We start from the raw sequence: 13,324 nt of genomic DNA on the forward strand, positions 1-13,324 counted from the left end.
TCACACCTTGCTACGCCCACTTACCACACCCACTAGCCACGCCCACTTACCACACCCACTGGCCACGCCCACCTACCACACCCACTAACCACGCCAACAAAACATGTAGTTATCTCAACCATAGTTCCTGACTCTGAAGTCGACTGATTTTGCCGATATTGATGGATGAATTGATGATGTACAGTTGTTGAGAAGGAACATTTGGTAGAGTCTACCGGTGACTGTGGTTTAAAGTTTCATTTATGGTGGCTTACTGTAAGGTCTGGTAATGAAGCCATGCTAGAAGCATCAACTTTGGTTATTGTGTTTGTGGACATGTTTCTACGGAATGGTCATCTTCGGTGGTATTTGATATTGATTGAGGACCAGGTACAGCTGGTGGGTCTCGGTACTGACTGATTGACTTTGGATTTCCCCTTGTTTATTCTAACAGATTACTCATCATATTCCACTTGTAATGTTGATTAACAGATTATTCATCATATTCCACTTGTAATGATGATCTGCAACCTGAGAGAGAGTATCAGTATGAGTCTACAATATGAGTTGGATGAATGAATATCTTTGGATTGTTGAGGAATATAAAGGTTTTATTTAGCAAGCGAGAATTAGTTATGAATGACGGTAATGACATATAATGTTACTTCAAGCAGGATCATATGATCATATGATTGTCGAGAATGTACACATCCAATCAGCAACACAGTCCAAGACGGCCTTCACCGGCTCCACGACCAGCAGTGTCTTGATCCTGACCCACCATGACACTGCTATACCTGCAGTGATGTATGTACACTGTATAAGGATGACCTACAACAGCTCTTAACTATGAGTATATAGAGGGAGTTCTGACGAGAGCAGGTGTTGCAGCAGTACCAGAGGATCCAAGAGTCTTCTAGGGGTGTTGCAGCAGTACCCGAGGATCCAAGAGTCTTCTAGGGGTGTTGCTGCAGTACTGGAGGATCCTAAAGTCCCCTGGAGGTGTTGCAGTAGTACCAGAGGATCCTAGAGTCTCCTGGTGGTGTTGCAGCAGTACTGGAGGATCCTAGAGCCGCGGGGAGCAGGTCCGGGACGCGGCCGACCTCCCGGATGTGAAGCGAGACAAACGCGACCCTTGGAGGATGGTGGAGGGTGTCGCGGGAAGGTTAGTCTGGCTGTGGCAGGCAGGTGCGTGTCTGTGTACAGGGACGATGTATGTTGGAGGAAGAGGTGCGGTTTATGGGGCAGGACAAGTGGTTCTGTTGTGGTGCTCTGCTGGGCGTAGGATGATGGAACAATGATGCGTGTGTGTGTGTGTGTGTGTCAGGAGGGCAATTAATGTTTTGATGTTACTTTCTATTTGTTTGTAGTCTATCAATTTCTCTCTGTGAGCTTCTCCTCATCTTTTTCTATGGATCTTTGTCAACTTCTGTTGGTTATATAATCAACCTCATATTTTACATCTTTTCGTCGCTGGATAACAGGTTTTCACTGTAAACATTGGACGGTAAGGGGTAACAGACACACTCTAAGAATCAATGACACCTTAAAAAATAACGAACAGAGATGGCAATGAAACATGTATTATTTTCATACTTATGATACAAAAACAAACCACAACCAACACATGAACTACAATCTGTGCGGCCAAATGCAAGGAATTAACACAAGAAAACAAAAACCTGAGGAAAAGCTTTTAAAGAGATGAAAAACTGACCTAATAAACCTACACAGAGATATAAAGCCACAAGAAAGGCGCAAATACACAAATAAAAGTTTGTTTGTAGAAAAGATTTGGTTATGTCGGCTAGACGAAACCTCGTACGGCCGGCAGCGTTACTAACGTACGGCAGCGCGGGAAGAGTCACATACCGAGAGCAGATCTGTGATCATGAACTTTGACCTTTTCGTCTCATGATCAGTAAGGACCCTCTTCAAGCCACGAGCAGCACATACTGAATCTTTCCAACGAGTGGTACGTGGGACATACGCAAGTAAGATTCATATACACACATACATATGCAAAATATCTTCAATTTTCTTGGAGACACTGAGGACTCTGAACACATACAACAATGAAACCACAGTTACTCTTGAGGGAACCCGAGATAAACAAGTATTGAACATATCCATGTCTAATGTAACAAGCGTGAATTGAGTAGCATGAAAGATCAGAGAATATATGTGATGACAGCAGTAAGAGTTGCGATGTTGGCTGGAGTGCTGGGCCGCAGGCCAGCCTGACCCCGCCCAGGGCAACTCCGACCCAGATGTAAACAAAGAGGTTGGAGGGTGTGTAGGCAAAAAGAGAACCAGGTCAATACGTAAGCAGATACCCACATAGGCAAGTAGTTAAGCAAACAAATAGATAGTACACACACACACACACACACACACACACACACACACACACACATGATGCTTCAAACTCATAATTAATGACCAAATTCCTCCAGTCAACAGTCGTTCATATAGGGATATTCCCTCTTATCCTTTCAACACTGGTGTCTCTCAGGCTTCTGTCATGTTACCTTTCTCTTTCTTATGCCGTTGATTTCATTTTAAATACTTTAACTCAACTCCCTCTCCTCCCTCCTGATTCAATGCTCGTTCTTTTCTCAACAGTATGTATTTCCTTTATTCATTCGACCTGCGCAGTATCTCGGAATGGGGAAGCACTAACCAGGTTAAATTCAGTTGTGTCAAAATTCAATTTCTACCATCATTTTTTCTAAATCTTACTCTTCTTTCACTGTTATATTACTAAAACTACAAAAACATAAAGATATGACATTTTGGAAACCTCATAATAAACATAACAGTCTGCTTCCCAGAACCTGGGGTGTGGGTCGTATCTCAAGAAAAACTTTTCCATGTTTACAAGGGTCTTATTTGGCCAGGCATGAGGTACTTCTCGCATATCTGGGGTGGCTTTACCATCACCTCTTTCTTGGAAAGAGTGAAATCAAAAGCCTTCTGTCTCTTTAACTCTTAGTCACCGCTTTTCAACAATCCCTCTCCATCCGCCATGTTGTTGCTGTCTTCTCTCTGTTCGACAGGTATTTTTGCGGCCACTGTTCTTGTGAGCTGTCAAGTGTGTCAACCACCAAGATTTGAGCCTATGTCAGGGGGCTGGCTGCTGCCTCCTATTATGGGGGGGGGGGGGAACCATTGAGTAGCAAAGCTGTGGAATCCTCTTCCTTCCTTTATTTTTCCCTTTTCCTATGCCTTTCCTCTCCCAGGGGTCAGGTATACAAACACAGGTCTGATTAATCAGTTCATTGTTTACTCATAATCTTTAGTTTTCCTTTTATCTAAGATGTCATTACAAAGGCAAATCTATGCCTCTGCCAGGTCGGTTACCAAGCAACGAGTAGTAACACTCATTCTTTTGTATATATATATATATATATATATATATATATATATATATATATATATATATATATATATATATATATTCCCTGGGGATAGGGGAGAAAGAATACTTCCCACGTATTCCCTGCGTGTCGTAGAAGGCGACTAAAAGGGAAGGGAGCGGGTGGCTGGAAATCCTCCCCTCTCGTTTTTCTTTTTTTTTTTTTCCAAAAGAAGGAAGAGAGAAGGGGGTCAGGTGAGGATATTCCCTCAAAGGCCCAGTCCTCTGTTCTTAACGCTACCTCGCTATTGCGGGAAATGGCGAATAGTATGAAAAAAAAAAAAAAAAATATATATATATATATATATATATATATATATATATATATATATATATATATATATATATATATATATATATATATATATATATATATATATTCATGTATATGGGTACAAAAGAATGAGAGTGTGTTACTACTCGTTGCTTGGCATAGGCATAGGCTTGCCACAGACTCAAACGTCCTTCCTGGCACCAGCTGCTTACACTTTACGTTTGTGTTTATGTTGGCAGTGAGAGAGCAGGTGTCTGAGTCTGGCTGGCCAGCTGGTCTGTGGCAGTGTCCATGTTTTATACCCACTGTTTGCTCTGTTCTTGCCTCCACTTACCCCTAGGTATACACCTTAAACCTATATTCTCACTCAGATACTCTAACTAGATCTGGACAATTAAAGATTTTAAAATGAAATCGTCGTCCAGTAAAGCGGCACACCCTCACACATCCCGGCGGTTCGCGTGAGACTAACATCATTAAGTGTGGTTCGTACTGTGGAGGCTCAGGCCCTGGTAACACATCATCTGGAATGACTCGTATCGAGAATTAGACTTGTCTTTATGAATCAGGAAGCCTTCCAGGAGCCTTGGCAAGTCTAATGTTGTGACTCAGTCAGTAAACAGCTGAGTGCGGTACACATGAGAAAGAGAGAAAAATAAGGAAATGAAAGAGCTGACATTCTATGATTATGTTGATACTTCTTAGATGTGTTTCCTTTCGTTATCTCGCTAAATATTCCACCATCAACACTGCCCCTCGCTCCCCGGACGCCGGCTGATGTTTCTGATGTTTTTGCCTGAGAAGTGGCACACAACACGCACACACTACACGCACCCACTACACACTACACGCACCCACCACACACTACACGCACCCACCACACACTACACGCACCCACCACACACTACACGCACCCACCACACACTACACGCACCCACCACACACTACACGCACCCACCACACACTACACGCACCCACTGCACACCACGCACCCACCACACACCACACGCACCCACCACACACTACACGCACCCACCACACACTATACGCACTCACCGCATACTACACGCACCCACCACACACAACACGCACCCACCACACACAACACGCACCCACCACACACTACACGCACCCACCACACACTATACGCACTCACCACATACTACACGCACCCACCACACACAACACGCACCCACCACACACTATACGCACTCACCACATACTACACGCACCCACCACACACAACACGCACCCACCACACACTATACGCACTCACCACATACTACACGCACCCACCACACACTATACGCACTCACCACATACTACACGCACCCACCACACCCGCCATGCAATACAGGCAACTACCACACCCGTCACATATCCTGCAACTCTAACTCTTCAAGTACGACAGTACGACCCTTAAGTTTACAGTACGACTCATAAGTCCACAGGACGACCCTTCGTTACCTTCACTTCGTTAGCGCTCACCAGCTGCTTCAAAATGTAATCTTTTCCGTCACCAATCAACAACAGCAACAAGAACAAATGATCTCTGCTGCAACTGTCATGAAAAAGCTGGATCTTGGCGACGCACTCCCATGACACTCCCGACAACCGGCCAGTCCCTCAACCTTCAGGGAAAGGACACAGGTAACAATGTCCTCTTAACCTTCAGGAAAAAGAAAATCATTCCTCAACGGCAGGAGGCGTGGCGCCCGGAGCCAGAGGGGGGAGGACACGGCCCCGGACCAGAGGGGAAGGGTGTGTGCCCCAGAGGAGGGAGGACCATGGGGAGGGAGTCTCTGCTTCCTTTGTTTTTGCCCTCCGAGGATTCCCGGGGGTTCCCCGTCCCGCCTGACTCACCCTGAAGGTTTTGCTGTGATGGTTCCCCGCCTCCCCCACACCACGCCACGCCCGCCCCAGGGACTCGACCACGCCAAACCTACGCACACTATGACTTTCTCCCACGTCTGCCGCACGCCTTCCTCGGATCTCTGCCCACGCCTGCGCCTGGTCTTTCCCACGCTCGTACCGTCCAGACATCCCCTACCACGACCCCCACTTCACTAACTGTAGGTGAACCCATCATGTGGTCGGCATAATAAACATGAATATAACCTATACATGGCCAACTTCCCAGTGTGGTGTATGTAGTGACTTTACTCATCATACTACATACACATACATCATATACATACATACACATACATCATATACATACATGCACATACATCATATACATACATACACATACATCATATACATACATAAAGATTCTTGCTGATGTTACGTACACACGAAAGCAACGAAACGCAGAAATGTAAGCATCCCAGTCCAACAGAGCAATGGTTCTATTTGTTAATGGGAGCCTGACATGCACACAAACTTAGGCAGTGTTACAACACACGTACTTATGTATTATCCACACACACACACACACACACACACACACACACACACACACACACACACACACACACATACACACACACACACACACACACACACACTGCAGGCCATGGTGATGGTGTGGCATTCACAAGCAAGACGCCAGCTTCGTCCATCCTGTGTTCGCCCACACATTGTGTGGTGTAGGGCAGGAGCCGCCTTGCGGGACTGCACCTGTTTATGGTACGTTGTTCGGTGGAAGCTGAAGTTCTCCCACGTGACTGGGAGACTGCCTGTAGAACCAGACGTCCTCAGACGGGTACTTGTGTAACATAAAGAAGCAGTTCATCTCAAAGTGTTTTGAGTATCATCAGTAAGAACAATTTACTGTCATACTGGGCTTCTGGCGGTCATGTGATGAGCTTACCTGCAGAACGAATCACTGGTCTCAACGTTTGCCACCGTCAGTCGTCAACGTGGTCGTGGACATGGACGGGAACACGGACGTCGACGTAGTCGTGAACGGTAGGAGGGACGTGGACAGGGACGTCAACAAGGACATGGATGTGTGTGTGTGTGTGTGTGTGTGTGTGTGTGTGTGTGTGTGTGTGTGTGTGTGTTGGAAGGTGTGGGGGACAACTCAGACCTGGACAGGACATCTCAGTGGGGTAGGCGAAATCTGCTTAAGTTTAATCAATGTCTCCAAGACCCAATTTCTGCCCATCTCTCTTGAAAATTCCTCACCATTTTCTTCTTTCCTTCGAAAGTTCTGTAATTCCACCTCCTGTCTCGGTGAACATACCTGGTATTACTGTAATATCCACTTTGTCTTGGAAACTCCACATTACGGAAATAACTACGTCTGTCGCTAAAAACTGGGAGTCGTGTTTACATGTGTAGATTTCTTTTCTTCCGAATAGTTGCTCGGTTTATACAAAGGATTTATCCGTCCCTGTATTAAGTACTGCTCTCATATCTGGGATGATTTTAGCTCTGCAACCTTATTTGACAGAGTTGAGTCGAAAGATATCCGACTAAACAATTTCTCTCAGGCTATATTCAAAATTTGACCCCCTTGCCCTACGTCGCAATATTGGTTCACTTTCCCTCTTCTCCAAGTATTACTTTGGGTTTTGCTAACGAGAGTTGTCTGTTTGTGTGTCTTAGCCACTAGCTAAACCATGCACTACTCGGCAAGCTGCTGCGTCGCATGACTATTGTATGGCCGTTGGCAACTCAAGGTTGGGCCATTTTGATAAATGTTTCTCACCCTACACCTCGAAGCTTTGGAACTCTCTGCCCTCTCATGTATTTCCCAATAACTGACCTGGCACATTCTATGACAGTTTTTTTCAATTCCTCCATAATTCGTAAATACTTTCCATTGTCTTGTTCCCATTTCATCAACTTTTCTATATTTCATCTAAGATCCGTCGTTGATGTGGACTGTATGTAGTCGGTGACCACAGCCTGCAGCGGGGTCGGGGATGTGAACGTGGAGGGTGACATGGACATCAGTCAAAACGCTGCTCTAAAGCTGAGGGTGTTACCTGAGCTCTTTTTCTAACATAAAACTTCCAGCCAAAGTATCTGACCTCTAATTCTGGCGAGCAACTGGACGTTTGAGATATCATCAGTAAACATCACCAGTCCTGACGCTAAGGGTCATCTTCCACTTATCACTGGAAACCCACGTACTATAACTCCGACCTTCAGCCCCAGACGGTCCTGGGGAAGTACACATACGGATAACATCACAGGTATAAACAAAATATGTACTAATGGAGATACTCTAGTACTGCCATCATCGGACAAATGTCCAAGTATAACCTTCCAGGTAAATATAACAACAAGGCCACCCAGGAAACTCATTACACCGGTAGTTAGTACATTCCTAGTAAATTCCTTGTCTTGCGCGCTGATTGGTCAGTCCTCACGGCTGCTTCAGGAAGTCTGAAGGTGTTGCAGTACATAAGGATATCAAGGTCAGTGATTGATGAGGTGGCTACACGCACGGAGGCTAAGTGGCCAATGAGCGCACCCGACTCTGGTCAACACCAGTCGCTGGGGGTGAAGAAAAAAGAAGCATTAAGAAGGTAACAACCACGACCAGGGCCCCCTGACTGGTCTGACGCTTGCTGACAGCCTTGTGGAGGCCCTGTCTGCTGACTGGTCTGACGCTAGCTGATTGTAACTGGTTCCTTTCCATCGTACATTTCCCTTCATCTATTTTTCTGTCACATAATCTTTCATTTTCATTACTTTCCTACTTGTGTAGTTGATGTCAGTGTGTGCATCATCGTCTGCTGTACACATCCTTCCCTAGCCCTTCCTTTCCATCAGTTTCTCTCTCCTATTTTACTTTATCAGTTTCGGCACTAGTTTTTCTGTCTTTTTCGAAACAATAGTTTCCTTTACATGCACTTCCCTCTGTGTTTCTGCGTATGTGTGTGTGTGTGTGTATGTGTGTGTGTGTGTGTGAGAGAGAGAGAGAGAGAGAGAGAGAGAGAGAGAGAGAGAGAGAGAGAGAGAGAGAGAGAGAGAGAGAGAGAGAGAGAGAAATTGAATTGCATAAGTAAATAAGTTGTATAATTGATATGACAGAGGAAAAACAAGATATAGCCAGTAATTGTAAAAGAAGTACAGGTTATTAGTTTATTGTGGTTCCAATAGTGTAACCAAATGGCTTACATCAGAAGACAAATAATAGTTATGTAGTCATTTTAGCATTCACTGGTGCAGGCAGACGGTAATGTATCTTCACTGGTGCAGATGGTACAGTAAGAATTTTTGAAATGATGTCTTTTTGTCCACCCTGGACATTATTTACTGTTAGTATCAATCTATTGAAAGTATGTCATGTCTTATTACAGTGTAGAAGCCAATAGAAAGTTGCCTCTCCAAAACAGTAATCATTCACCAATGTAAACATATTTCTAGCATATATTCTTTACTTTGCATCTTACTCTTACTTCTCTCTTTCTCCATTTCCTTTGTCTGCAACCATCCATTGTATGTCTATTTTCGAAGACTTTACAAATACAATAGTTTATCCTAAAATCTAATTGATTCATTGTTTTCAATGATATATACTTTGTCTTCTAAGTGATAGAAAACGATTTATGGCTGCCTCAAGAAATTATGGATTCATCCTTTCTTAAGGTTTTGAGATTAACGATAAAACATCATCGGAATATTTCACGTCATAAATCTCAGCCCATAAAGCACTTAAGTAGCAGGTTATTTACTGGTGTTTTGGAAGAGTTTCTAAGGAAAGTGTTCACCTGTGCAGAGAACTTAAAAGCTTGTTTTTTCGAATTACTTTTAAATTCTGTTTATCATTTGACTCCTGTAGATTTCTTACACCTGTACATCCACTTATCTGGCAGCACGGAGCGAGGCGTCCAAAGTAAAGTGTTCTGGAAATTTACCCTCGAGATACTGGTCACGAGTTAAGGCAGGCCTCCTGTTGACTTAGTGACAGGCAAACATGAGAGGCCCCATATGTGTATTTATCATAAATAAACTTTAATTTCATCGATGGGTTCCTCTAGAATGTGACTTAGCTCTATACTGAAATCATATTTTTGTATAGAGTGATAAAATCTATACATCAAACGGAAACATGGACTGCAGAAAAGTTTAGGAAAAGAACTTCACTGGAAAAAGAGAATGACATCGCCCATTGCGCCATATGAGACTTGACATATCAGCTGTGAGACACATTTCCTGACAGTACTTAAGCAACATTAAGGTAAGAGAATCTAGACCCATATCTGACTTTCGAGTAGAAGTTACCAGCCAATTATCTACCGTTGTTCCACTCTCCTTAATTATTAAAGAGATGAATATTTAGTGCGCCATCTCAACTGAATTATTGTAACTATAATGAATGAATTCTAGTGACTCACAATTTAACGAAATTTCAGTGTTTTCATATGATAAGAGCAGTATTCATGTCAGATAATCATATTTGTCATAATTCATTCCCCTGGCAATATTATTTCATGAAAAAAAAAGAAACGTGAGTTACTTAACAACAAAGATACGGTTACATACCTAATGTTGTTGTTGTTTGTTGGGTTTTATGGCCAGCTTCCTATAAGAAAGGTCATTAGGTCTGCAACCCTATTTGATTTTGACTTTGCTGTCTTGTCCCTATAAGTTCCTCCGCTGCGTGAATTGTGTGCAGAAGAGGATATGTTTTATTGAATTAATATCATCAACTGTATTACATATTGGGAGGTGAAGGTTTTTTCAAAGTAAGGTTTGAGGTGGGTGGTGTATGTACAATTCATTTTGAGGCGGGCTAGCACGACTTCCTCTCTCGTGTTCTTTATGTAGGAAGTCGGCCAGTCCGCCACTTCTTGCTTAAATCTGTTGTTTATTGTCAGGTCGGTCCACTGACTCTGCCACAGAAGTATTGATGTCTCCCCAGAAGAGGCAAGACCCAAGCTTCCGAGGGATCGGAAAGACCTCCTCGAGTTCTGAGGTCGACCTGGCCAACTTGTTTGCCTGCTTATTGCTGTAGATACTGCAATGACCCACCAGGCATCCATATCAAGATGATATCTTTGGTGTATGTATATGATTTATTAATAATATTGCCTTGTATTCCACTTATCTCTGTGTGACCAGAGTCTATAGCTTTAAGAGCTGAAAGTGAATCTGAAAAATATTGATTTAGAATTTGTTAATTATATGATCTATGGCTTTGGCAATAGCAAATAATCTCGCACAAAAAAACAGATGTATGATCTGGTAAGCGGTACGTGAGGGGACACTCCACCCTCCACACACTTGCACTGACATACGTTCATCTGAGATCTGTCAGTTTAAAGCTGGCCATAAGAAAGGTAGTCAATAAGGACTACGAAAACACTGGTGTACCTCACTCTCCAACGCATCTTTTTGGTTGGGAGCCAGTTTGTCTTTATTTCAACTGTTAAAACAAACTCATAAGTACATCATTTTACTGTCGACTGGCAAGACTTTATGAATGGTTAAAGATATTCACTCGTGAAGGAAAATCTGTTGAGTTTAACGTGATTCAAACTTGGCGGGGAAGCAGGAGTTTGGGCCAGTGTCCGCAGGGGGGCAGCACCGCCAAAACTCGCCACTGTATTCGAATGTCTCTCTGTTGTGTCCATTCATATTTCTCGATATCATGAAGCCTGAGTAAGTATTTCATTGCATTTGATTGTTAGATATGAATTTTTACGGTATTGTGTATAAAGTGAGATATGTCGGGTATAATTATTAGGATGATAAAGCTGGAAAATAGACTTTAAGGGGTGGATGTTGACAAGGTAAACACAGGCTGTTGATACTACACAGTCAGGATAAGGAAAGTGACTCCCTTCACAAGTATCATTTTGTGTTTGTTCTTCACTCATTTACTTGAATATCATTAATTAAATTCCTTTAAAAGTGTGTAAGAGGTTTCCGAAACCCTCATTCAGCAGACCTTTGAATGAAGACTATTTGAACGTTTTTTGGTAGTGTGTATTATTTAGTAGTAGTTGTTTTGGTATAATGATTTATTCTTACACTTGTCTTGGGCGTCAAAGCCTTCCCCACCGTATAGTTTAACTCACTGAGACTGCAGATTTCCCTAACTTTTTTCGTTAGAGAAATAAATTACTGAATATTACAATGTAAACAGGCTTTTTTTTCCTCCCTCAGGAAAACGCGTTGCCTAAATTATTCAGTTACTTTTACATGTAGTAAAATTTTCAGTCTCAAATGCTGATTCATTGAAGATTTTAAGGCTTTTATAAGTATAACTTTCTCTTGTGTAATGTAGCAGAGATTAAGTTAAGCTTGGTTCTTTTCATTTTGTTTTAACTAATGAACCTAGCATTAGGTTTAATTGAGCCACCTGAAGCTTTTAGTTGTACCAGTATGTCCTTTTCGTTTTATATGTGTAAGTAACAGAATTTCTGTATTATTACCATTTTGGACATACATGGATCTTTAGGTTAGTTTAAGTTTGGTTTGGTTTAAATTGTTCTGGATTTTTATTAAACATTTCTGATCTTCGTTTCTATTGCCAGTCACTACTGTTTGAGATTATTCCCACCCAAAACCCTGGTTCCAGGTGGATATCAAAAATTTTACCATTATTTCTTCATGTTGTTTTGCTACTTCCTTTTATGGTCCAAAAATCTCTTATGGTTATAGATTACTGTGGCAAGTAAGATAACTTTTTGATTTTGCTATTAATGCTTTGAAGTAGGATGTATTGCAGTTGAGAAAAACTTCATGTTCTTCATGATTTACTAAAGATTCAGTCTCCTCTTAGAAAATGTAGGCAAAGTAGTGGTGCTCTTATGATTTGATTCATATTTCAGTAGAACACCCATGTTTCGGAGACCTCGACCAACCCCAAAGCCAAAGACAGCAGAGAGAAATGTAGAACAGGACCCAGTGGAAGTCTTTTGCCGCATTCGACCAATTGAAATCCCTGACCAGGAGGAGTGTGTCATTGCTGTAGACTCACGTACAGTCAAGGTCAGTATTTCAATAGACTTATTGTAGTGGTTAATATTAGATTTCATGTTACTGTATATGCATAAAATTTTTGTAATTTTCAGTAGCTGCAATAGTGATAGAGGCTTTTTAGTGATTAGAGCTTGTGCTGTTATCGGAAATTTTCTGATACGGGATTGTTACCTCTAAGTCTAGCAGGTGTTGTTGGATCAGTCTTACCCATCACTGCCCTAGATTGCAGGGAAAGTTTTGGATTGAAGCAGTTGTACCAGTTGAATATATCTAATGGGAGGGCTCCTTACCCCTAGATCCCAGCCTGACTGCACAAAAATTATCTTGAAAATCTCCAAAATTGATGAAAACCTTCGTCTAGCCCTCCTGCTGCTTTCTGTAATACATCCCTCTCTCACTTGAACTCCTTCCCTGTAAGTACTGTCTAAACACCTCTCTTTTCTTTGTCATGAGCTGCTTTACTTCATCCCATCACTCACTAGCTTTTCTAATCTGCCCACCTCCCACCTTTCATATGCCACATGCACCTCTTCCACATGCCAGCACTGCTTCCTTAAATACCTATTTCTCACTCACTCTCCTTGCATCACTTAATCACACCTTTTGCCATTCTACACTTAATTTCTCTTTGTATTTCTTCACACAAGTCTCCTTTCCTATCTCACTTCCTGTTTTTCGAGAATCTTTACTCTCGCCTGTAAAAGATAAAAAGACATCCCGCCAGTTGCTCCTCTCAACACATGTACATCCAATTCTCTCTT

The 13,324-nt window shown here is 42.5% G+C and overlaps 1 protein-coding gene across 3 annotated transcripts in view; it reads left to right on the forward strand.

The window, feature by feature from the left end:
* Positions 1-11,161: 11,161 nt before the first annotated feature.
* pav (kinesin family member pavarotti) overlaps positions 11,162-13,324 on the forward strand; it is a 40,207-nt gene continuing 38,044 nt past the window's right edge. For 2 of the 3 annotated variants that reach the window (XM_071678951.1, XM_071678953.1), the window contains exons 1-2: positions 11,162-11,237; positions 12,413-12,572. In XM_071678951.1, coding sequence (XP_071535052.1) covers positions 11,227-11,237; positions 12,413-12,572 — 171 coding nt within the window. In that variant the 5' untranslated portion in view covers positions 11,162-11,226. The remainder of the gene's footprint in view (positions 11,238-12,412; positions 12,573-13,324) is intronic. The other variant, XM_071678952.1, reaches the window with a different exon arrangement.

The sequence above is a fragment of the Panulirus ornatus genome, chromosome 29 (genome assembly GCF_036320965.1).
Source record: "Panulirus ornatus isolate Po-2019 chromosome 29, ASM3632096v1, whole genome shotgun sequence".
NCBI lineage: Eukaryota > Metazoa > Arthropoda > Malacostraca > Decapoda > Palinuridae > Panulirus > Panulirus ornatus.